The sequence below is a fragment of the Acanthisitta chloris genome, unplaced genomic scaffold (assembly GCF_000695815.1).
Source record: "Acanthisitta chloris isolate BGI_N310 unplaced genomic scaffold, ASM69581v1 scaffold21328, whole genome shotgun sequence".
NCBI lineage: Eukaryota > Metazoa > Chordata > Aves > Passeriformes > Acanthisittidae > Acanthisitta > Acanthisitta chloris.
Window position 1 is genome coordinate 48785 of NW_008687864.1, and position 27748 is coordinate 76532.

At 35.6% G+C, this 27748-nt stretch overlaps 1 protein-coding gene across 1 annotated transcript; it reads left to right on the forward strand.

Moving 5' to 3' along the window:
* Positions 1–1320: 1320 nt before the first annotated feature.
* Positions 1321–24219, forward strand: VEGFC (vascular endothelial growth factor C; the record flags this gene model as incomplete). The annotated part of the gene is made up of 6 exons (XM_009080812.1): positions 1321–1534; positions 3495–3685; positions 14767–14918; positions 18705–18814; positions 19054–19384; positions 23691–24219. Coding segments are annotated over 6 exons (1113 nt in total), but the record flags the coding sequence as incomplete, so codon positions are not given.
* Positions 24220–27748: the final 3529 nt, after the last annotated feature.

Sequence of the window (27748 nt, forward strand, 5' to 3'; positions counted from 1 at the left end):
TTGCCTTACCCCGAGGCATTTCTGCCATATTGCACACTGTATAAGGGAGTGGATGCAATGGCACATGTGCCATTTTTTCCCTTGTAGTTGTTTGAGACAAGGAGCAGTTTTGATTCAGGTGAGCTAGTTCAGAACTACCTGTTTCACTCACATAGTGTTCAAAATCATTGAATTGAAAGAATTTCTTTTTCTTGTTAGTAGTGGAGTCTAAAAAGGAACCTTAAATTTCATTTTATATAGTTTCATATTTCTGTGTTTAGCATGTTTTACCCTGTTACGGCCTGGTGGTTCTTTGACTAGAGCAAACTGTACACTCTGCAGCCAGTTGCTAGACAATTTGTGCAAAGTGTACATCTAATATTTTATATCTTGTACTGCCATCTAAGGGCCACATTGTCCAAGAAGGTGGCTAAAGATTCTTCAGTACTTTTCTTTCTCCATACTTACCCTTCCCTTTGGGAAGTCAGCAATTCATGGGTGAGAGAGTGGGCAAGGAATGACAGCAGTTCTTTGACTCACTAGTTTGTTTCATCTGAGAGGACAGAGGAATCTGATAAACAGGAATGTAAATCTCAGCCATTTAGAAAACTGTAATTGCAATGAGTTTGTGTAAAGGCCAGTGAATAAAAAAGCAAGGTTACAGAATTCGAGGCTAATACCGAAACAAGCTGCAGACTGTAGTGCCTAGAGGCCTAAAGAGTAGAGTCAGGGGGTATGCGGTTTAGATTCTTAAAGGTACCAAAGACCTTGACTCCTACCTACTCCTGAATTTGCTTATTCAGATTTTCCCTAAAAAGGTATAAAATAACACTAATTATTTTCTTCTTTTCTTTCCCCTAGTTCAACTGTTTTTGCATTTCTACGTGTTTTGATTTTCCTGGACTGCGGGAAAAGGGGCAAAATTTTGGTGCTACTTTTTACAGTTGTGATATTAAGTAACATGAACATCATGTAACTATTTTGGGGTTTATGCATTCAAAATTTTATCATGAAAACTTATCTTTCCAGGATAAAAAAGCTTTTTTTTTTTGCTTTTTATTTTTATCAGCAAACTCTACTTGTATAGACTTAATGCTATAGCTCCTTTCTTATGCAGATGTTTTGAACTACAAGTGTGGTAAAGAATTAGTCACAGAAGCAAAATGTTGCAGTGTTTGTCAATGTAGTACTGTTGTCACTGACAGACAGAAGCAGTTTTTGTAATGAGAGACCTCTTTGAGGAGGACTTTATCTTACAATGCATGAGTTGCTTTTCAGCCTAGTTTCCAGCAAACCTTGTGTAATAGAGAAAGTAATTAATCTTGCATGTTATTTTGACAGGCTCATGCAAGCAAAGACCTGGAAGAGCAGTTGCGATCTGTGTCCAGTGTGGATGAACTCATGACAGTACTTTACCCAGAATACTGGAAAATGTTCAAATGTCAGTTGAGGAAAGGAGGTTGGCAACACAACAGGGAACACTCCAGCTTTGACACAAGATCAGATGATTCCCTGAAATTTGCTGCAGCACACTATAATGCAGAGATCCTGAAAAGTAAGTACACGACACAAACCACGTTCTAACACACAATAAATTAAAATCTGAACACTTTTCGTTTGTGTAAAAAATATCTTAAAACTAAACATCGTCAGTAAATCAACCTCAGCAGTTTGTTTAGATGTGATGTCTATAATATAAAATCTTTGATAGTCAGCCTTCCGTAATGAAACAAATTGCTCCGCAGGCATATTTTGGATACATCCATTGTAAGAAAATTGCTTTCTCAGCTCAGTAGGCAAAGGAAGTTAAGTGCTTGTCTTAAGGTATAAAGAATCCTACTTTGTAGAGGCTGTACCAATTTTGCAGAAAGCAAAGAGGGTGCTCATAGTTGGATTTGTTGAACTGATTCTGCTCATTTTCTGCAACTACATCATGACTGGTAATGCTTTCTTCTCTTACACATTATGGCCTTAGGATGCCAAATAATCCACTTGTAGCTTTTTCCTGTTACAAGAGAGCAGTTTTCATGATGTTATGCTAAAACAAGAACAAAACAGCTTTCAAGCCAATATGTCAATACCTTTTGGCACGTTTCAAATGGCTTGGATAAAAATATATTACCTTTTACTTTAAGCAAGTGCTTGCGGGCAGAGAAACGCAGGATTTATAGCAGAAAATGTATTTTTTTGACATATTGGAAATCATGTACCTTAATGGAGACTTTAAAGTGCACATTTGGCAAAATTTCCATTTTTGTTGAACAGCCTACCAAAATCTGGTGCCAAAAGAGAATAAAGGTACCTGTACAGCTGCAAGTCTCTGGTCCATTTAGTGTAAGATTGTATTTGGTAAAAGGCTGTATAACATGATGTAAAATCTTCACCCAAATTTGTATGGATAATCTGGGCACAAATATCACCCTTCGATTAAATCACGTTGTATGTAATTGCTAAATAATAACATTTTGCTTTGAATTCCACTCTTGTAGTTAACAAACTAAACATGTATTTAAATTAATTTCACATTAAGTGTGTAGGCTTAAAATTTAATGTTTCTAATATATAGTATTCAAGTGAAGTACTGTGTGGGACTGGTTAAAATTATTTGCAGAGATATGCAGTACTTCTTTAGACTTTACTCGAGTTGAGACTTGCCCCAGGCATAGGAGAAAGAACAAGTACAGCTTTAGGTACTGAACAGTAAGTCGAGGGAGGTGACCCTGCCCCTCTACTCTGCTCTGGTAAGACACCATCTGGAGTACTGTTTCCAGCTTAGGGGCCCCCAACATAAGGATGTGGACCTCTTGCAACAGGTCCAGAGGAGAGCTATGAAGATGCTCATAGGGGTGGAGCACCTCTTGTATGAAGACAACCTGGAGAAGACTCCAGGGAGACCATATAGCAGCCTTCCAGTACCTATAGGGGATCTATAAGAAAAATGGGAAGAGATGTTTTAGCAAGGCCTGTTGTGATAGAACAATGTTAATAATGTTAAAATAAGAGAAAGATTCAGATTAGATACACAGAAGAATTTTTTTACAATGAGGGTAGTTAAATACTGGAACGGGTTGCCCAGAGAGGTGGTAGATGTCTCATCTCTGGAAACATCCAAGGCCATTCAGGTTTGGACAGGGCTCTGATCAAGCTGATCTGGTTGAAGATGTCCCTGCTCATTGCAAGGGGGATTGGACTATGTGTCCTTTAAAGGTCCTTTGTAAGCCAAGCCATTCCATAATTCAATGGTGCTATGTTTTAAGGTCTCCTCCACCTTGTTAGGCTCCCTCTTAGTTCCACTGTGACTTTTCTTCTGCTCCTAGACAGTATGTCATGTCCCTGTGAAGAAGAAAAGTCAGACAGGAGTTAACAGAGAGAGATGTATTTTACTGACTAAAGGGTGTGACTCTAGCAATGCATATTCTGGTTTTAAAGTTTAAAAATAATCCTAATTTACTGTAGGAGAGTATTGTTTCTAAACAGTTACTTTATAACACATGAAATTCCCTATAACTTGGCAGGTATTGATACTGAATGGAGAAAAACTCAGTGCATGCCACGTGAAGTGTGTGTGGATGTGGGAAAAGAGTTTGGAGCAACCACAAACACCTTCTTTAAACCCCCATGTGTATCCATCTACAGATGTGGAGGTTGCTGCAATAGTGAAGGACTCCAGTGTATGAACACCAGCACAAATTACATCAGCAAGACAGTAAGTTCTCACTCTTTAATTACAGTCCAAATGCTCTTTGCAAAACCATTTATGATCATGTGTATTTTAAACCTTCTTATTGCTTGTATGACAAGGGGAAAAATTGATTCCAAAATACATAGGAAAAACACATGAAGAGACTGCTGCCTGGAAAAAAAAAAGTTTAACACTCTTTTCCCCAAAATATATTATTGTGGATTTTTTTAGGGGGAAAAAATAAATTATGATGTCCCGTTCTCAGTTTTGAGTCTATCCATGAAACTTAATGCTATGCTTTTTTTTTTTTTTTTTGCTATGTGCCTCTTGCATGTATGAAGCAAGCACCCTGTGAAAACCTGACCTGTAGTTTTATTAGTTGAGACTGCTGTAGGACATGTGCAGACAGGATACATGTTGCAAATAAAGCCTTTTAGGAACTGAATTTTCCTGTATTAATAGATATTGCTGTAATGTACCTACTTTTTTGTTGTAATGAATCTTCCTCCAGGTGTGTGTGCAGGCTTTTTCTTCAAGTTCAGGGCTAGTGATCAGGTATTGTGTGCACTGAGCTTGTGAGCTGCCTTTAAAGGAGAAGCATATATTACATTATTCTATTGTAAGTAGCTATAAGAATTATCACAATTATCTTACAACATTTCCCTCAAAAATAATGTAAAAATAGTTATACTTAAAAGTGTTTGCTAGGGTATTTTGCTATTGTTGCAGTATTTGGTAGGTTTTTTTGTTTGTCGTGGGCTTTTTCACTTTTTAGTGCAAATCTTGCTTCCTTTTTCAACTAGATTCATCTAGCTGAAGACGGGGTACATATTTATAAGGAAGATCCACGACTGCATAGCCAGCCATAAAATTGTTGCCCATGGAAATGTCACTCCTTTATCATGAGACTTCTAAGTGCTCTGAGCCTTACTGAGAAGGGATTAGGAAAAGGGGACATAAAGAAAACAGGAAAAAAACCCACTCATTTTTTAGAATGCATTTTCTGTCCTCATTTCGCACCAAATCTATCTGTCTGAAATGGTGCATTCTACCAAGAATTTTCTAAATCGTAAATTTAAGTTGGTGGAGCACAACCACATAGCACAGGAATAATATAACTCGAGTAGCTACAACATCAAATTTGTTCAAACCCTATTGTTTTACCCATTTTTAGGAGAAACTGTTGGCTTAATTCCAGTTCCCTGAAAGATGGAATTATAATTTTTATGTTGAAACCCAAGAAATATGAATTTTTTAATGTATTTGTAAAGTTTGGCTTACTAAAATGAAGGATGATCTAGTCACAGAGAATTGTTTCATGTAACACAGATTTCCTAGTCTTTGAGCACCATCATTTTGGGGTAAACAATATCTTCCTCTTCAACTGTTTGTTCACAACTATTGGGTGAAGTAATTTTTTTACCCAGTAGAAAATGTTTAGTGATGATTTTCATTTTGAAGGTCTTGTTGTTATTGGTGATGATATGATGTAGAAGTAGTTAAGGATTTGAGAGGCTCTGAAAAGGAAAATCCTAAAGGACTTACCAGAAAGAAGAAAAAGGAAATAACATTGTTTTGTTTTCTTACCTATTCTGTAAAAGCGAGCAATTTAATCTCTGAGTTTTCTATCTTGCTTCTGCTTTCCAGTTTTATCTGGTCCTTGACAGAATGCAGTTTTAAAAAACCCTTAATAAAAGAAGAGAGCTATAGCTATATCTCTTCATCTGTCACCATCTCAAATGTTTTTAAAGTTATGTGACCACAGCTTACCCTATATCAGATGAGAATTAGGAAGAAAAAAAGTATTGGATTCAAGACCTTCTGTGGAATTCAGGTACCCTACACATATATTTTCACTATTGTTTTTCTTTTATTTCCTGAAAGAAATTAGAACAAATTGTTAGTAACCAGGAATCTTCTGCGTTTTTTCCTGATTCACCATTTTTTAGCTTTGTTTTTGGTGCATAAATTCTGTAAGATAACTTCATACTGTTCACCCTGCAGGAGAAGTGCTTAATGGGAAACTAATGTTTAAGCTAGAGGTCTTACTGTAAGGCAAGCTCTAGAATTGGTTCCAGACATTAAAATATAGATAAAGCTGATACAGCTTTCAACAAAATTAATTAAAAATAGAAAAACAAACCATAGAAATTATTCTTATAGGGAGCAACTAGTTGATTGCCCCAAGAATGGACCAGGTCAGATGTTCTCAGGTTGCCATGTGAAACACTGTGGTGGTCCATGGAGAGGTCCATAGTTCTCTAGTTCAGGTTGTGTTTCTCCTTGCTACCTACATAACTTTATTGAGTAAAAAATAGAAAAGTATTCTGCTTTGCGTTTAGTACCATTTTTCTCACAAAACATGCTTCTGTAGTTCCTATGGAATATTTATATAATCATGATTGAGATACAAGACAATTTCTTAATTATGATGTAGTACAAGGTCTACGAAAACATTTGAGGACCCCCCTAGGCTAATTCATAAAGACAGTAGATTTTCTCTTTTCTTTGTGACACTGCAGTATCACAGTTCATAAGTGGTGGCTTATCTAGTAAAGGCCTGTGGGGAAGGTGGCTGGTTGGTTTTTCATTTTGTGATGTGTTTGTGTTGATTTTTTTCTCTAGTTCCTCATAAATCAAACAGCTGTTCTCTGTTTCCATGACACACATAATTCTACAATGGTTACAAAGATTGGAACTACCTAGCATAGCAACAACCTGTTCCTCAGCTGTACTTTTTCATGCTCCACCTATAGGTGCTGGCTTATAGGTTGAAGGGGAGCAGGGAGCAGATGTCAAAGAGCTGTCTCATTCTATTCTCCCTCTTGGCTGTCAGGATGGAAAGCTTTTTGGCTTGTTTCAGATAATTTATTGTAAAGGTCCTAAATCTTCTTGTTTCATGGTTACAGTAATAGTCCCTCAAGGGAAAACATCTATCCAAGCGGTTCAAAATTAGATTTAGAGGAGCTTTTCTCACAGGAAACAAGTTAACAACTTGAAACTGTTTGCCGTATTTGAGATGTACATGGTGTTCCATTTCACAATTTGGAGATGCATATGTCACAAGAATTTTCAGTTGGTTTGAACTTTACCATTTATACCTTGTCCCATGCATTTTTCTATATTAGACTGGTTATTGTAATGACATAGTAGGTACTATTAACAGTGGGAGATACATAAGTTCCAAACATATTTTGGTTAATATTTCTGTAAAAAACAGGGATTCAAACATAAAAAGAGAGCATAAGGAACTCAAGCATATTAAACAAATATGAAATTTATTATATCAGATAAGTTATCTGTTTTTGTATCACACATAAGTCTTGAAATACTGTTTCTCAAAAAAAGTTAGATATTAAAATAAAGGATGATGATGTACCATTTCTCAAATAGTTTATTTTCATTTTTTTCAGTATAGAGATGTTTAGTTTTGAAATCAGCCTTAGATGGTCAGCTTAAAAATCTCCCTAGACACATTGTTCTCTGTTACACTGGTTATATTTGGCTGGCCTTACTGACACTTTAGGCAGTGCAAAGATCACAAGTGATGGAAACTCAGACTCAATCAATTTAAGGGAAACTTTCCAAAGTAAACCACAGTCCATCAGAAGAACTGTGTAGTTAATGTAACTCTTGGGAAAAAAAATCATACATAAATCCTGAATTTTATAAGTATCTAGGATGATAAGCTTCCCTTGCCTGATACGAAAATAACAGTTTTGGTTATACTTTATTTCAGAAGTCAGTGAGCATAATAGTAATTTTCATGTGTGCTGATACAATGGATATTGATATGATGAAAGTGCTGAATAAATTAATTTAGCCACTGAAACAAATAAATACTTTGTGCAGAAATCAACAGTTTTTCTGGAAAGTATGGCATGAAGTCCTTCCAGTCTAAAGAAGAAGCTATCACTTGATTTGTGCAGCAAATCAAAAATGTATGCCTTTTGTGGCTTTGAGTAACCTGATGTCCCTGCCCATGGCAGGAGAGTTGGAGCTAGATGATCTATAAGGTCCTTTCCAAACCAAACCATTCTATGATTCTAATTATCAATGAGGTGGAATATATGGGAAATTTCCTTTTCAAGAGTCCTAATAATGCTCTTGTTCACACATTCAGAGATTCCAGTCTTCTGTTAGATTTTTCCTTTTTCTTTCTTTTTTTTTTTTCTTTTCATTTTTTTTTCCAGGGTTAAAATCATGCTAAGCTCTAGATTGTGGACCAGACTCTGGTCTCACCCTTCTTTCTGTCCTGCATTCCATCTGTATAAATGGCTAAAGGAAGAGCACTACCAGTATGGGAATTGAAAAACGCCTACTAGAGTGTGGTCTGCAGGAGAGAAACAAGAAACACAGCTCAGGCCTAGACATCACAGTAATTGCTGATTGCAGAGTGCCAAAGGCCCAGTCTGCCTGGGTAGAACAATTCAGAGACACCTTTGCCTGGTATCCTCTTACTGTGATTCTCACCTGAGAAATACAGTACAGACCATATGAACTGATCTTCAAGGATTTAAAAACCTGACATGTAAAAGAGGGAAAATCCATGGGAGAATACTTTGCACACCTGATTGCACAAATAATACAGTTATTCACTTACCTTTGTATCAGTCTGAAAACTGCTTTAATTATATACCTGTCTGTACAGGGAGGCAGAAAATACAAATATAAGAAGCTGATGCTCAGGTCTGTAGGATATGCTGCCTTTTCATTTTGGATGGTGCGGTGGAAAGGGAGTTAAGAATTGAGCCAAAAATACACCTTACTACAGATTGTGTAAACCAGAAGGAGGAAGAAAAATTACCTTCCTTCATTATTGAAGATGAACTTTTCAAGTTTGGCTTGCCTGAAAGACAGATATATACTCATCCTGGTAATGGTCAGTGGAAACTGCAGAAAATATGTATCTTTAAAAGAAAAAAATGAAAAGATGTCTTGCAACCTAAACTTTTTGTTTAAAATCCATAATACCAATGAGTGTCAGGGTTTTAGCACACAGTTTCTATTTAAGCATTTTATTGTATAAGGCTCTTGATTTTTTCATGACAGAATAAAAGGGGGAAAGAACATTTGTAGTAACAGATAATCTCATTCAATGGTAAACAACTGAAGTTTAAGTAGCCTATTAATAAGATTATTGAACGTACTCCACTGGAGACTCTGTTGTTATTCTCAGCCTATCTTTGCTATTCTTTAACAATAGGTGTTGAAAGTTTCTCTGCCAAATGTCTGACTCAGTTTGATGTATTGGTTTTTTGCTTTTTAGGTTTTTGCTTTAAAACATCAGAAAACTGGTGGTTCTTGGACTATACTGAGAAACAAGTGTACATGGTTTTATTGTTACAAACAAATTTTCATGTTCCCTTATTTTAGGGTAAAGGATATAATACTTGTTTGTTTGTATTAGGAATGTGTTTTTTGTTATCTTTGAGACAATATGCAGACTTTTAACTGTTTAGAAAACTGAAGACTTAAAAGGTAAACGAAATTGTTGGGAAACTGATTTATTTGTAACTAAAATGCAACATAACTTGGAGCTGAACAAAAATCTGATACAGTTTCAGATCAAGGCACTGAAATCCCATCTTCTTGGGAGAGCCTGTCATTGATATGCCTACCTTTATCTTGCTGTGAAGGAAGGAACCTGCTTGATGCAAAAGCAGCTGGGACAAAGTGTACATGTGCCAGAATGCTAAAAATGGTGCTAAGAATCCCAAAAACAGGGAAGGGAAATCAGGCTTTGTGGGCTGTCTGAAAAGTGAAACTTCATTTATGCTGAAATGAGAGGAGGCTCATTGAGAATTGTCATATTGTATGAAGGCCTAAGGAGACAAAGGCCGAACACAGTACTTTAAAGAGAAATATTAGAAATGGTGTGAAAGATTGGAATACCTACCATCTGGCTTTCTGTGACAAAACAGCCTTCGACTGGCTGAATAGCAGGTGTTGAATTCTTATGAAATGCATTAACTATTTATGGTTTTCAACTGTTGTTCAGTTATGCGGAGCTTCCGTTAGTACTACACTGAGATTAACAGTGTGTTACTGATTTATGTTTGAAGTTATTAGCTTCTGTGGAGGAGATTAGGACAGCTTTGTGATCTTGTGTGGTTTGATTTTTTGGGGGTTATATATTATGCTCTTCAGTTGTGCGATCACATGTTACTTCTGTAATTGCTTTCCACTGTTTTCCTGACATGTGGTGTTGGTAGCAAAAGGGTGAAGGACAGTATGGGCAAGCAGAGTTTATTTTATTTTTTTTTAGTATTTGCCTCTTACTCAAGCAATACTCATTCAATGGTACTTTAATTTGCTGTTTAATGTACTATTGTTGTGGTTTAACCCCAGCCAGCCAGCAGATATCACGTAGCCATTCATACACTCCCCCACCAGCAGGATGGGGGAGAGAACTGAAAGGGTAAAAGCTAGAAAACTCATGGGTTGAGATAAAGACAGTTTAATAGAGAAAGCAAAAGCTGCACACACAAGCAAAGCAAAACAAGAAATTAATTCACTGGTTTCCATGGGCAGGGAGATGTTCAGCCATCCCCAGGGGAGCAGGGCCCATCACACGTAACGGTTCCTTGCGAAGACAAACGCCATTACTTGAAATGTCCTAAACTTCCTCCTTCTTCCTCCCAGTTTATATACTGAGCATGATGTCCTATGGTGTGGAATATCCTTTTGGTCAGTTTGGGTCACCTGTCTCAGCTGTGTCTCCTCCCAATCTCCTATGCATCCCCAACTTCCTTGCCAGAATGACAGTAAGGGTAGCAGAAAAGGCCTTGGCTCTGTGTGAGCTCTGCTCAGCAATAACGAAAGCATCCCTATGCTCTTAACCCTGTGTTCAACACAAATTCAAAGCATAGACCCATACTAGCCACTGTGAGGAAAGTTAACTCTACTCCAGCCCAAATCTGCACATTATACCCCTTATTCCGTACTCACATTTTTCTGAAGACTGTGAGCAATAAAAGCTCTTCACCTTGGAAACACTGCCCTAATCCCTACTACTATGAGATTTCATGTTCTTCTGGGACTGGAGCTCATTCTGTGTAGTCTTTAGTCCTGAATATCTGTCTTTAGGGATTGGTGCCTGAAGGAAATGTCTTTTCCCTATTGCCTGTAGTGCAAATTAGTCTGATTTTTGCTATGTTTGAAGATGGAAAGGAAGAGAAGATTTGGGCCTCTAAGAACGCAGTAAAACCAATCCTTTACTGGATTAGTGATCAGACAGAAATACAAGCTATCTGATATCCAAGAAGAATTACCCGTTTGGGCAATATGGGTACCAACAATAGTAGCCACAGCCAACAATATTGTCAATGAAGAAGAGTCAAGAAGCAGGCTCATATATTCATATTATGGTGCATTTTTCATGGAAATATCCTTTCTAGATGCGGACATTTTGCTGTTGAATGTTGCCAAACATGCCCTACAGTTACAGAAGATGTTGAGCTTGTTGTTCTGTTGGATGAAGCTGTGACCCATAAGATGCCTGTGATGGAGCAGGATGAGGAAGATGAGCAAAAACTAAATTGAGATGTTATCAAAACCAGAAAGCATTCCACATGGTCACGTTTTACCTAATTTGAAATGTTTTATTTAGATGATGATTCAAATACAGCTTATGTATGTTGGGAGTTTATTCACTTACACTTAAATAGCTTCATTATTGTAGCTGGGAGTATAATATAGCTTTTCTTTCAAAGGGATCTTATTTCCAAATGCCAAGGATTAATTAAACTGAATTATTCTGAGTATTAAATACATTTTCTTTAATAGACTACTATTTCTTGTGAAATATCTTCTTGATGTATCTTCATTATCAGAAGATAATAAATATCTCATTTTCCAGTATGCATCAGAGTATAGTGTCCCAGTAGCATGTGCAGACAAAAGTGTGGGAAGAGCAAATCAGTAATTCCAACCCCAGTATTTCACTTCCAGCGTTTCCATTAATGCAAATAGATCTGATTTCTATTGTTTTTCAAATGCTAGTTCATGTATTGCCTTAAGCACTTTACAAAAGTGAAGACTGGAAATGTTAATATCAAATATAATCTTTAATATAAATAGTTGGCTAGGTTTTTGACTTTGTGTATAAACAGCAGCTACTATTGGGGGATGTAAAATACATTACTATTAAGAGAATTTAGTTGAACCAACTGAAGGTCATTCAGTGAGGTGAAGGAAGCTGGTCTACATTTGTATCATTTTACTAGACTCTTTTCTCATTGCACCGCTGAAGTATTAATGGGAATAGTTGATCTCTAATGGCATGATGGCAATATTGATCTCTAAACTGATACCTTTCACAGTTTAAGTGGAAGGATAAATGTAAATTAAGATAATTGATGTTCACCATCATTTCCACTCATAATTGGTACATCTTGGCTGGTTTTGTAGAATTTCTCTCAGTGATCTCCTGAAGCTGAACAAACAGGTAGACAGGGACCTACCTCTTTTGAGTGGTTTGGAAATGTAGCAATAATCCTATGCTGCCATCTCCAGTAGTCTGGAGTCTGATATGTTTTGCTGCATGGTAAACTGATCTGCTGCAAGAATAGAGGAAGTACAGAACATGCCCCTTTTTTCCAGCTGCAGTTTGGTCCAGTCAAAGAATCACACTTATTTTACTTTCTAAGATTTGTCACTTATCCCTGTAGCAAGCTTTTATTTCAGCTTCCCAAAAGCAATCTGTCATAACAGCAGAAAAAACAAGATTCTATTTACATATGTAATATTGTAATTAAGTTCATACTCTTTGTTCTGTCCCTCAATTCATACAAGTCTTCTAAGAATCAGTTTTCCTAGAAAATATTAAATACTGTAAAAGCTTTTGCATATGTAGATTCTTAACTGTCTGGATATTTAGAGGTCTCAACAGCTGTGTTGTCCTCTGTTTAAAAAATATACTCAAAGAACTCAGCAAGTATTTTTCTCAAATGTAGCCAGAAATGAAAGTTATTTTTCATAAACATGGTCCTTTCTGTCTCTTTCTACAATACTACCTTCTTCCTCTCCAGTTTCCTAGTTTGTGGATTATAACAAAGCTTGTGATGGCCTTCAAGTAGTTGGATCTTTTTTAAATAATTAATAAGTACATAAAGCTATCTTCATATAATGTATTACTATGAAAAAGATAGCTCCATGTTGGGATTATTGCTCTTCTTGGATAAGGCATCTTGGTAAGAATGCTTTTTGTGATTAATTTAAAAGAAATTTTATAATAGATAAGGGTAATGGAGCTAATATTGGTCTGAAAAGCAAAAAAGTAGAAGTAAAGTAGAAGTAGAATAAAAAGTTGATTAGAAGTCTTCTTCCAGAATTCTGGGTTGAATTTAGTGAAAACCCTGGAGGTGTGCCTGGTGATAATTAGGCATTGATTTTACTGGTACCGAGCTTTAAACTAGACTTGTGCCTTTATATTATTAATGACTCAAGACCAAAATTTTAAGAAGTGTTGCTCATTTTGCAGCTGGAGCCAGAATCCAAGTGTTAACATGCTTTGGCTAGAAGTCTAACAAGAGAAACTTTTTTCATGGTAGTTCCTTAGATGGATAGCTTTTTCCTCAGTATTTGAAACATGCAAGAAGCTATTTTCTCTTTTCCTTTTCCTTCTATAGAAGTAAACATATATAATTTTGCATTTTTAGATTCTAGTGAGGAAAACTAACACATTTAAAGCTATATAAGGAACATGGTGCTTTTTGTAGCAAAAATAATAGCACTGTAATCATCTGTTGCAGAATAAAATACAAATGTAATACTTTTGCCATTTCAGTTCTTGTATGATGACACTCACAATATTAAACCTTTTTAAAGATCCTATCCCTAAATGATGTCAAAATTTGTTTTGTAACATAGATAATATCTGTTAGAGTTGATATATTTTATACAATTTAGGTTTCAGTTGCATAGTTTAGGTTATCAATAAAATGAGCTTTTATGTTGGCTGCACAAGTGTCCTTTTACCATGCAGGTACTTGGTGAATACATCCCATAATACTACATCTGCCTATTTGTCAGTACTCAGGCTCACTTGCATACTTCAGTGCAAGGTACTGTTTTCAAGACATCCTGTAGCTGTATTTAAAGCATTTTAAATTACCAATATTGTGATTAAATTTGCATACTGCCAATATGCTGTACTATAAAGTTATTGATTATAAAAGAGCCTTGCAAGTAGACCTTGGCTAAAAATTAAAGTCTTGTTATACAGTCTTATCAACTGGAACTGGTATAATAATCAATGACCATGTTTTTAAAGGTAGCCAGGTCCCCAGAAGATACAGAAATGTTCCTAAATGTGTTTGGAAGAATGACTACACACCTAAAAGGCAGCAGTGCACTATTGTCCTAGTTAGAATAAAAAAATGGTTTTTAAGACTTTGACCTAATGATTTTGTCCTAATTAACTTTTCAAGAGACTATTGAGATTTGAGTCTTACAGCAAAACCTACTTAATTTGATAAAGTAGATGTTCTGAATTGAAAACTGAATTGAGTCTCACTCTTTGTCTGTTATGATATGTTCAGTTTTACCACAAGGTATTGCTGAAGTTGTCCTCTTTCACCAGTTGAACTGTATTTCCCACTAAAATTAGGATTTTATGAATTCACTTATGGGATTATTTTGTCAGTAGGAGATATTTCTTAATACAAGTTTTTGTAATTGTGAAACTGAGGTTGTAACTTACCCCTTTTTCATATTATTCTTGGTTTTCAATTTTTCGAAGCACATGCTAAATGTTAGAGTTTGGGGTTTTTTAAAGGCTGCCAATTTGAAGTCGTATCCTCTAGAAAAAATAGTTCTTTGTACATTTTCCACTTTTGTGTTAAATGTTATAGCAAGAAAACAGGCATATAACTGGGTTTAACAATGAAAACTGTGATTGTCATACCATATCTATTGTATTAATTTTGCATGTGATAATTATTTAGCAGTTTAGTTGAATATGCCACCGAATGATGGAAGAGAATAAAAAACTGAACTTAAGTTCCTTATAGGTTTGGGTTTTTTTGTACATCCTTACATTGGTTTTAGTCAGATCGTTACTGATCTATATAAAGTATTTTGCTTTGCTTTCCCTTTTGTAGTTGTTTGAGATCACGGTGCCTCTTTCGCATGGCCCCAAACCTGTAACGGTCAGTTTTGCCAATCACACATCCTGCCGATGCATGTCCAAGCTGGATGTCTACAGACAAGTTCATTCCATCATAAGACGTTCCTTGCCAGCAACACAAACTCAGTAAGTATGAGATTTGTCCTTTCTTACACATTATGAGCAAGCCTATATGGTTAGACTTAAAGTATTGCTGGAAGCTTTCATAGTTAAGATAGGTAAACTTGGTAGGAGCACTACACATTAGTAGCACAATGCATCTTGCAAAGGAACTGCCATTATTTTACATGAAGAGAATGTGACTAAATTAACGTTATTAACATGTATCTACCCAGTAGATAAACTGGAGTGAGATAATTTTAAAATTAATAATAATGTCATTTGTGGAATTTGCTTGAAAGAAGGAGCTACCATCCAATTGAGACTTAAAGGAAACATAACAAAATGAATTTCTTATTAAAAAAAGGATTCAAGCTAAGCTAAAAATACCTGCATTTGCTAATAAGGAGGAGACAACATTTCTCTCTCAAATTGTGTTTTCCTTTTTAAAATAGGCCTGTTTTTTAGGAATCTTTTAACTTTTCTAACAGTCTCATATGCCAGAGGCAAAAATAAAACTGAATTGGAAGGGAAAATAAAGGGTTAATTGGCACTCTGTGGAATTAGCATATCGATTTCTTTTTGTGATTTTGAATGAAAAAAAGCCGGGGAAGAAATCTTGGCACCAAAACAAGTGTTACTAAAAAACTTGAAGGACTCCTTCCTTCATTCAGAGGTCTGACTGTTAATTTCATGACATGTAAATATTTAGGAGGCCAAAAATATGTAATAGACTAACAGTTGCTTTAAGGAAGAACTGGAATTAATTGTAGACATTTTTAATAAGGTGAGTGAATAGTGCAAAATTCCCAGAGATGTTGAGCTAAGCATTTTTGTCTGTGTTTTCATTCTGTTTAAGTCTGGATGTTGTATGGCGTGTTCCAGCTAAACACAGGTTATACTTTATTTGGATTCAAATTATTTCATTTGTTCATCAAAACATGGATCATAAACAATGGATTAGAAATATGTTAGGTAGTAAATCTATTAGTAGTTTGTTTAATCACATAATTAACAGATGATTAAAGAAAAACAACACCAAAACCAAAGAGTCAATAATAAACTCAAATTATGTTGACTGTTGCCAGTTTCTCAGTGTTTCCAGATTAAGAACAGTTGCAATTACCTGTGCAAGAGTTTATTCTAGCCAGAAAATAGCTACCTGTAGTTGAGGGAGGTAAGTGTACAGATAAAAGACTTTGACCAGCACTTATGGGTGGCTGACTGTCCTGTGAGTAAGGAATCATGCTTCAGCAAAGATAAGACAGAACAGTACTAGATTAGAATATATGTAGGCCTTTTCTACTGCTAAGTACTGTCTAGAAGTTTAGTGTTGTACAATAAAACAGAAAAAAAAAAAACAATAAAACACTAAGTCAAGTGCTTAAAGATTCTAGAAAGAAAGACATTTGCATGTTCCTGGTGGGTGCCTGGATGCACCCAGTATCCAAGTGGGGTTTTTAAATTTCTTTTCAATGTATTGTTTTCCTTAACATTTGTATTTATAGATTTGAGTGCTAGTGAAGCTGTTATTAAGCCAAAATGTGGAAAGCTGCTTTCTTGCCACAGTGGCAGATCTGCATGTGTGCATGTATTTATGTACATGCTCATTTTAACACTAATAGAATGATGCCTTTTTTATGTGTCACTGCAAAGAAAAGCCTAAGAGTACAGTCTCTGGTTTTAAGGTATTAACATTTGGGATTTAATAGAATTCAAGGCTGGATTATGCCAAGATGCACAGGCACATGGTAGAAAGAAGAGAGAAATAACATCTAAGAATACAAATAATAAATAATAATAATAAGTATTTTTTATATACAATACATTTTCTGCAGAACTTCATCCTGAGAATTAAGGTCTAGGTCTTTGCCTGTTCTCCCACTTGTTTTAGTTTTTTCCCCCTTCTAAAATCTATTAGCTCTCTCTATATACTTGTGAGGCTAAGGCATGTCAGTTCACATTAACCAGTGTTTCTGAATACCTCCTGGATTAATGGTATTTTAAGTTGTACTTTTCTCTATTTATAGGGAATGTCATCAAGACATGCAACTGAGTTACAAAATTGCTACTCTGTTTTAGAAGTCTAGTGATTAGAGGCAGGATGGAACAGAGGAGCCTTCCATATACATAATTTAGATCAAGTCTCTAACATGACCTTTTTCTCCCATGATTTTTTTTTCTGTTGAGTTGACAATGATTTGGAAAGAAGTGATGACATTTTCTGCAAAGTGGTTTTGCATCAGGGTTTTTTTTTCTAGCCTTCCTGAACTTTCCTAAAATGTCATTTTAAAAGTTCAGGCAATTTTCTGTACTAGAAACCAGAGTAGAGCATGTAAACAATCAGTGCCTCTTTCTTTTTCTGGGTGTCTCCAAACCCTAGTGCTGAAATACATATCATTTTGTTCAAGGTCTGGTAGGTGGGAGTCTGTATCAACATTGTCTTCTCATGAGTTCACACTTGCTTGCTGTCTTCTTCATACTGTCACTTTGGCTTCCTTCTGTAGTTACACAGTCCCAGCTAGAGCCAAGCTGCTCCAGGCATGAGCTGGTTTGGTTTTTGTTCTAAAACAGAATACAATAATATGTCTGTAAATTATCTGTACTATTTCTCAAGCAGAATCAGGAGGCAGGCAAAAGGAAACATATGCCAAGTCAGGGAGCAAGAGTAAGATCATTAGTGGAATGAAATCTGAAAACACCAGTTTGCTAAAACATGAGGCTGTGCAGGGTGATGTTAAACTACCGCAGTCTTTACAAGCAGAGTGGTTTAATGTGTTGAAGGGGAGTGGTGTACCTGAATGATGATCATGGAAGAGTGTCCCAGCACCTGCATTTTTGAATGTGTGAGTAATGGTGCTCAGGGGAATGTGTTGTCTTAACAGATGAGGAGGATTTTAGAAATACTGCAGAAACAATGAATAAATGACACAGCCTGGATACATGAAGTTAGGCATGATTAGTTCAAAGTTGCCATATCACCTATGCTGATGAAGAGTTTGAAAGCAAGGAAGATGCAATAATACATATAAATATTCTCCCTGTGGTTCTCCCACTAGCTCAGTTCATTCATTCTTTAAAAAGACAACAGCTGCTGCTTGGATTTTTAGCTTGCTTTGGTACCACTACCTTGGCTGAAAAACTCTAGCAGGTAAAGAGGACTAAAGTGTTAATTTGTTTATTGTCTTTTCTTATGAAAGTGAAGAGGCATAGCTGCTGGAGTCCAAATCTTTAGGTTCAAGACAGCTGTCCAGAATTTGAGTGACTGATGGGAAAGTGTCAGTTAATGGCACATAACTTTCACATAAGGGGGGAAGGAATCTGATAAACTGAAGTTTTGCCTACAGCATTCATTCAGAAACTAGTATCAGCTGTCTTTTGACATCTTACATGTGAAAACATTTTTGTACTTAAAAAAAAAAACAGTGTAGAAAATTATGCCTACTAACATCTATGCAGTATTTGGCATGCAAATATTTTTATACTGTTCTATTTTCTATACAAGGCTTATGCTCTAGGGTTAGATCTGTTTCCAAACACATTAGCAAAGTACATATATCAGCTTCTACAAGTTTCAGCTAAAACTTGAAATGTGAGAAGGTTTCTTCAACAAGTGGTTGAAGATCCTTGTAGTGGGGAGAATGTTAATTAATAACAGATTTGATAGGAGTTACAAATAAGAGTATGAATGAGCTGACACCCTTAGAAAGACTTTTGTAATGGAAAGAAACTAAAGCAATCAACACCTAAAACTGATTCTTTTTAGACTTGAATTCTTACGGTAGTAAATCAACAGTGCATTTAATTCCACAGGTGTCATGTGGCAAACAAGACCTGTCCAAAAAATCATATTTGGAATAATCAAATTTGCAGATGTTTGGCACAGCATGATTTTGGTTTCTCTTCTCACACTGGAGATACTGGTAAGCGTGTTTGCTTAAAGAATTAAACATAGTTCCATGCTTTAATTCACCTAAAGGAGAAAATAAAAACATGAGAAGTAATTAGTTGTATGTTTTTCTGTATCGATACTATTACTAGTTGTTGCCTGTCTTTTGACATATGCTTGTTCTTGAAGGACCTTAAAAGTTATGGATTTGTTGTCATTACTTCACATAAAAAAGATTCTGGTAATGGGGTGACTTCTCTGCTGTATTTCTAGACACATCTGAAGGATTCCATATTTGTGGACCCAACAAGGAGCTGGATGAAGAAACCTGTCAATGTGTCTGCAAAGGAGGTGTGCGGCCCTCAAGCTGTGGACCTCACAAAGAATTAGACAGATCATCATGTCAGTGCATGTGCAAAAACAAACTTATCCCTGCTTCATGTGGGCCCAACAAGGAATTTGATGAAGAAAAGTGCCAGTGTGTGTGTAAAAAGACCTGTCCTAAATATCAGCCCCTAAATCCTGCAAAATGCATCTGTGAATGTATAGAATCTCCCAATAAATGCTTCTTAAAAGGAAAAAGGTTTCATCACCAGACATGCAGGTAAAAACTGTCTTTAATTCCCTCATCATGTTTAAAGTATAAAGTTTTGGGTTGCAGCATTAGTTGTCCTGTTGAATTGCTTTGTAGTCTTAAGTAAACAGTAAATTTGTCTTCAGTTTTATCTCATATGACATTTATAATCTCTAAGAGGAAACTACTAGGCACAATAAGTTTTTTAAAGCATGTTTAGTTTCTTATACTTCGTGCGAATTTGATTTTGTCCTTTGTGAAAATGAACTGTAAGCTCCCTCTGGTTTATGCTACTTAAAATCCTCCTGTCTTTCCCAAGCACAGAATCTTACAATTCAAAAAACTCAAATATTCCTAATTAGATTTCAGGGCTTAGTTCTGGAGGTACCGCCATTAATTTTCACTTCCTAAATTTTTGCATAGCCTTCATTTCCTTCAACTTATACTGAAAGACTATGAGTGCATAAAAAGTCTTGCCACTCTAGGTGATTCTGTGAAAAGTAGACATATGTAACTATAACACAGAGTGCCGACATTCATCATTTGAAATGAGATTTGGTCTGGAAGAAAACTCTTCAATTTTTTAATATGTCACAGGACCTTTTCCCTCCATGACTGCTAATGCTGTGGATGTAGCACACTACCATTAGCAATCTATATATAAAAATGTGGAAGACTTTAGGTTCTGCAAAACAAACAATATTATTTCTGCTTTGTATATTATCTGAGGAAAGTTCTCTTACAAGTCAGTTCTCTTATAACTTTGTTAAGCCAGAAACAATGTCATTTGGAGTCGAAAGATTATTTATTTGTTAATACAGGGGACTTATTACTATTATACCAAGGACAAATAACAATTCATGCACTGGAAATGGAAATAGCAAATTGGGACATTTAAATGTCAGTAGTAATGTGTTGCTTAGCAAAAATAAACCTTATGTATTTTTTAATATAACAGGTAGTTAGTTGGAGTAAATATATTGCCATCTATATATACATGAGTTCATCTTGAATAATGCAAAAATGTCTGATACTAGGAGTGACATGTTAAAGTCTCTAAAATAGGTGAAAAGATTAATAATAATTGGCATTACCTGTTTTCTGACGTTTGCTCTTTTGAATGAAATAGAGTTGTTAGAAACACTAGAAATTATTTCTTCTTGATCATTCAGATGATATAATTTGAATTTTATGTTTGCAGAGGAAAAGAAAGCAACCTGATTACATAAGCTTTGCATATTACAAAGCCTTTGCAATAGTTTAGAGTGCACTTCCAGCAGTGCTACAAATACAAACCACCTGCTTTTTAAAAGAACATTCACCTGGTGAAGTCAGGCATTTAAAAAGCTAAGAAATGCCATAATAAATATCTGATGCTGCCTGTGTTGATTTATAGACTTGGTATCTGAAGGAGGGACTTGAGTTCATCTTTTCTCTGTTGTGTTGTGGTTGAATACGATAAAAAGTTTGAATCACTTTCTCACTTCCAAGGACAGTGTGATATAGGCTGCTTTTAGGCATTTGTCTTTTCTAAGCAGTTTGTCTGTGTATGGAGAAAGAAAGATTTGTGTATTGTATTACTCTACAACCAGTAGCCCTGTAGATGTTAGCATCATCAAGGAAACTAGAGGATGCAATCTCTCCTATTTCAGAAGGGGCTTAGGTTTCTCATTTTTTGGCTCTGTTCAGCACAAGCTATCTCTAAAAGGAATAAAAATCCTACAACATCCTGTTTGTCTTTGAAAGAAAGATCCCGAGATCATATAAATAAAGGTACCACTCCGTAACTGTGTGCAGACATGGGCAGAGTCATGTAGCTATGTGCTAGACAGCTCCCTGTGGAGACAAGTGATCCTTGTAGCTTCTGGTTTTGAAGCACTGATATTTTTATCAGCTGTACCTAAAATGCCTCTGCCTCTAGTGTTATACCCTGCATGAATGCAAAGTCATCTACAAAACACAGGATGGGAAAAAAGAAAGGGGGAAAAAAAAAAAAGAAAAGCATACTGGCTTTTAAGGTGATCATGCTGTTATCAGCTCTAGAAGTAGCATTTCTACTGGTTTCATCTGTGGGTTGTTAGACTGCCCACAATGACAGTCTGGGCATTCTGCAGCAAAAAAAATGACTGTTACTGACCATGAAGAGAAAGTTGCCACTGACTTGTCCAGCACTGTGTATAGTGACTGAACATCTCTCTTAACTCCAGCATACTCAGATTATCCTCATCAAAACAGACATCTGTCACATGAAAACACTCCATAAACAGCATTCAGCCCAAATCTTTTGAAAGACCTGGTCTATTGTTCACCAGTTTCCTAAGGAAACCACATTTATGTAGTTACAATGACTCTACTGCTATTCACCCTGTGCTATCACCTCAAAAATTTATTTTGGTCAGTTTTGGCAGGGGCAGATAACTAGGGACATCATCTGCAAAGCATTTTAGAGGAGGAGAGGGATTTTTTTGCTCTGTTGAAACGTCCCAAATGAGCATAAGACTGCGGTAACCTGACCTTGATTGCTGCTAGACGCAAGCTCACGTGGGAGACATGCTGTATAGCACTTTCAACTCTGAATTAAGTTGTAGTTCACATAAAGGCATGAATCCTAAACAAAGTGAATTCCTCATACTTAATGACTACGTGGCTGCTTTTCATTATGTACAACCATAGGTATGTGGAAGAGTTTGGCTTTGCCTCTTCTTATTTCATTTTACTGTCATTCAGTACATGAAATAGTCTGAACTTCCATGTCAGAGACAGGCAAAAAGGTTAGTTCAGTGTTTCATTCATTGCATCTCTATGGAGTGGAGAATATTAGATACCTTCACATTTTTGTTGCCTTTTACCACTGTTTCCAAACTTTCTTGGGGAAAAGATCAGTAGGCTACACTGACTTCAAATATTTATATTAAGTGGCACAAACTAATGTTACTCCCATAATTATAGAGACCACACTGGTGAACTAATCTATGATGAAAGACAGTGAAAACACTGAACAAGATGTGACTAGTTAATAAATGTCATATTTGCTGTCTTCCTCATTCTTTATTGTTTTCCTCATAGCCAGGTTCATTGGTTGAACTAACTGGTGTGAATGAATGTAAGTGTAATGTAGACCTCATATCATAAACAAATTTTGTAAAGTAGTAACTTGGTGCCCAGAATAAGCACACAACATACTAACTTATCTACAACAATAGTAAGAGTAGCCACAAGGCTGAAACAAGAATTACCTAGGGAAGAAGAGAGTGACATTGCCTTAATATAGCATACTGTATGTATGTAAGTATGAATTATAGAGGTAGATCATAATATCAGTGTTTCACAATCAGGCACATATTATTTAAGTGCAAGTTTTAAGTATAACTGTGCTGCAATTCAAAACATATACTTTTGTCTTTTGACTCCTTGCCAGTGCCTGAAAAAAAACCCAGACTTGTACTTTGTCTCCATTATACACCAGAAAGTATTTAGCATTGTTATTGTAAGGTTATTTTAGGTCAAGCTCTTGTTTTAATAGAAAAATAAAATAGGAAAAGGAAGGGTTCAGGGACAACCACAGATATTATCTTTGTTTAAGTTCTATTTTTCAGTCAAGGAATCAGTGAAGAAAAATTCTGCTGCTTCTTAGGTAGATGTGATTTGTGATTTCAATGCTCTATTTCTGTTAAATTAATTTTAATGAAGCGGGCACTAATTCTGTTCTTTTTCCATTAGGATCTATCAGAAAACATAAATAGGTTCTGATTTTTTTCTTCAGAATGCACAGATATGCAATATGAAGGGTGAATGTATCCCCACTAGCCTCAAAGAGTGTGAGAGTTTGCAGCTTGAAAGGATGTTCTCATTTTCAAGACCAGAGTCACAGTGTAACATAAGTAGGCAAATCTCTCTCAGGGTAATTGCAGTAGTGAATAAGGTGAGAAATACTCCTTGGTAAAAAGATGATAGATTTTATTATCGTTTGATTCTGGATTACCACATCAGCGGTAGTAGGTCATAACAAGCCATTTTGATTACGGAAAAATTTCATCCTATTCAGAATTTAATTTAAAAAATTACTACTGAAGATAAGAATGTGACTATAACCAGGCAATGTGTTAGAGTATTTATCTGTTGCAGTAGAATAATTTGTCTTCAGTAGCATTCATTATTCTTTCATTGTCTTTTGTGAAGAATAGTCCAACTAAAATTAGTTGCAAGGACATAAAAAGAAGTTTAAATATATGGAATTAAACATCCCATTGAGAAATGGTAGTGTAAAGGCACTAAGATTTCTGCTCCAGGTAAATATAAATGATCATGTTATATTAATGCCCACTTCTTTTTTCAGTTGTTACAGACCACCGTGTACAGTGCGAACGAAACGCTGCGATGCTGGATTTTATTTCAGTGAAGAAGTCTGCCGCTGTGTACCCACATATTGGAAAAGACCACTGCTGAATTAGCCAAGAGAGCACTGCTTGCTATGTTGGTGTACATTTTTCCGTTAGAACAAAAGAACAACAGAAACTTTGCTAATATTTGGAATTTAATGTTCACCAGAGACCCTGTGGGGCTTTCAGAGACAGACTCGTGCTTTTCTCAAGATGTGGAAAGCAAATGTAGAAAATAACTGGGGTTCATGTTTTGTAAAGAACTCAATAAGGACTTATTTTCTGCCAATGACCAAACAGCCTAGGTTTTCCTTCTTGTGATTTTTTTAAGAGATAATGACTATATAATTTATTTCCACTAAAACCATCGTGCAGCATTTCTGTTTATAGCAGTAACAATTGTTAAAGCTCACTGTGATCAATATTTTTATATCATGCAAAGTATGTTTAAAATAAAATGGAAATTGTATTATATAAGGGTGAGAATGTTTAATCATCTGCCTAAAAAGGAACTCCCATTCAGCTTTATTTTCAGGGCTCTTAACAGCAGAAAAGGCAATTAAGAGAAAGCACTTCTATGAAAGGAAGACTACAGACATTTTATCATACCTGCTGTGTATGTCATTTGAAATAGACTTACACTGAGGGTTTCATGGCTCAGTGATATTTCTGTCTTTAGAATGAAAATAGCAAAGCAACTACAATTAAAAACTAATGACAATACTGAATATCCTGAACATTGCCCAAGAATAAGGACTGTGTTTAAAAGACAGCAGCAGCTACTCACATTCCAGTATTTATTCTTTCTTTCTTTCTTTCTCTCTCTCTTTCTCTCTTTCTCTTTCTCTCTTTCTCTGTTTCTTTTTCTCTTTCTTCTTTCTCTTTCTCTCTCTCTTTCTCCTTTTTCTCTTTCTTCTTTCTCTTTCTCTCTCTCTTTCTCTCTCTTTCTCTCTCTCTTTCTCTCTCTCTCTCCTTCTCTCCTCTCTTCTCTCTTTCTCATAAAATAATGGCTATTCACAGTTATTAGTATCAAAGTGAAAATACCAACACTGCATTTGATTTAGCATTACAGGCTGCATTGTACATTTTACAGCTAGGTCATTAAAAATCTTTGATGCACTTTACTCTTTGATATAGTCATGTAGATATATTGATCAATGTATGTGTATGCAAAAATATTTTGAAGGAAAAAAAACCCAAGAATTTATATTCCAATGGGGACATGAAAGGACTTATACCAACCTGATGTGGATTGACACACTCTCTACATAAGAAAACTCTTTTTTCAAGAAAATGTGAAATTGAACATCTACAGCTCTAAAAAGAGGTGAGATTTTTAACTTGCATGGGAAAAGCAATCTATTCAAAACTGAAATATATCAGAAGTTGAAATGAAGTTGTTAAATTATGGAAACTTTATTGGGTGCAGAAGTAGAACAAGCAAAGCTACAAAGCAAGATTTTTGTGACAGGACTGGGCATTTGTAAAAATAGTTGTAGGCATCTGTGCTGATTTTAAGCAGCTGTTCTTAGAAGAGTTATTAATGAAATTGTATTATTTCCTAGAAAGTTGGTCAGGAGGGGTTGTTTTTCTAGATTCTTGGTACTTGGATGTCATAGTTCCTAAAACTGAGTGAAAGTTACGTTTGATTACTCAGTCCCCATCATAGCCTGAGATAGTGTAACAGGGTGAGGGAGAGGTTGAATTCACACTTTCCACTGTATGCCTAGTATGCTCAGTTCCTAAGAGGCCAGCTATTTATTATCCAAATAGGATAACAGGGTGAAGTTTATGCATGCAAATACTGAGGAATGTATTTATTGCTGTGTTGCTTCAGCAATCAAATGCAGGTAGAATTTTGCCTGACAGTTTAACATTGATACACAACTTTAGCTAGTATAACAACACTCAAGACCCATCAGTTCAATTAGTATCCATGCAAATCATCAGTGTCTAAACTGTCAATGTCAACCTAATAGTGAGGGGCTAATGATCAAACTTCAATTCTGTATTGGTAAAAATCCAGGCATACACTTCTATGTCAGCTGCTTGAAGAAAGCATAAAACACCTTAAAAAACCCAAAGCATAAAGCATTAACTTTAATGAATACTTAAGAAAACAAACTGTAAGGGAAGCTCTGAAAATAAGCTTTTCTATCTAAACCCTATACAGAAGAGAAGCAGTGGGGGAAGGACAAACCAAATCTGGAACCAGGACTAGAGCCAAAGTAAGCCAGTATCTAACAGATAAGATATGTACTTGTGGTTACAAAGGAGAAAAGCACAAGTGAAGGCAGAACAAAACTACATTCCATCAAGAAAGTCTATGTAGGTTATAAAAAGTGCATGTTACAATACTGTGAAAACAAAAACTACACTATTAAACTCAGCAATGCTCACTTTACATGCCTAAACTATTTGAAAGGAGTTTATGAAAACAGCTAATAAAACCATCCTGGCTAAGCAGATACTTGCATTTCTGCTGGGCAAGCATAACACTGCAAAATGGTAAAACCCATCAGAGTAGAGAAGGGAAAGCAGGGAGTTTGAAAATGAACAAGAAGCTCCCACTGTATTGCAAACAAGCATTCAGTAAGAATTGCTTTCCTGAATACATTTTTTTCCCTTTTTCTTAGCTTTCCAAATATTGAGATTTTTGGACATAAATTATGCTAATCACTAGGTAAAACTAAGATTTAAGGAAAGCAAATTCCTGACTCCTGATAGTTACCACAAATCAGGTTTATGTCTGAGTAAAGTGCCTGGTGAACTACTCACAAATTTATGCAGATCCATAGACTAATACATGCAAGCAGTTGATAACATTTTGTGGTAATTAGGCTCTGCAACTCTGCTTTGCATGTTAATAGCAATATAAAAATGCATTATACACAACCACACAAATATCAGAATTATTAGTTTTGGATACAGATTTCCCATTCTATGTGATAAAATGTGGTTCTGTTTATCTCCATACTGTCACAAAATATTCTGTATTTAAGAAAGTGTTTATATGTGGCATAATCTGCATAGCATGTCTTCCTTATACATCTTATATAAAGTAGCTGATAGGTTTACACTATTTTCAGTTTTGAAGTGCTATTTGCTTATCATCTCCTTGAAATGTTCAGCTTCATTTCAAATCTTTGTTTAGTACTCTGAAGATATATACAAATAGGCTATACAGCTTAAAGGGAGATCCAAAAAGATAGGTGATAATGTGATATACAAGTTATTCTGCACTTACTCTGAATAAAAAGCTTATACTGTTATTTGTCTAAAACCCCTGTACCTTGTACAAAAATTGCAAAGTGGGTGGGAAAGGCAAAGCACATGTAACTGCAGTAAATCACATTTAATAGTAAACAGGCATGCTTGCATTTCATCAGGAATTTACAACCGTTTCTGTACTCTTTCAATATTGTACTGTATGGAGACCATAAATTATGCAGAGTAAGCCTCTCTACCTGTATTTCCAGAAGGATATACAGAATGAATGGTGTTAGTCTGCTGACATGTTTGTTTAATTTGTGTTGAGCAAGTTGATAGTAAATCAGTTCTCTTCATTTGAAAGACCAGCATGAAATCTTGCATATGTACTGTATCATCTTCCAGGGCTTAGTACTAGGATTGCTCTCGGTATTCTCATTTTCAGTCTTTAGATCTCAGTGACAACTATAGATGCCTTTGAATTTTAACATCTTTCTCTGATTTTTTTTTTACATACAACCAGCTATCACATCTGTGCCAAAAGACAGGGAATAATTTATGCAGTCAGTAAGATCATCAAAGATTAGCCTCCAGAATAGACTACATTCTTTGAAATGTTATTTATGTTTTAGAGTATATTCTTTAAAGATTGTGTAATATAGAAAATATTATTTGATTTTCCATTATTTGGAGGTACAAAAGGTTACTGTCAGGTAGAAAAGTTTAAAAGTTGTCAATTCAGAATTTTCAGAACTTTTTAACTTAGAAAATATGGTATAGTAATAATTCTTAATATTCTTAATAA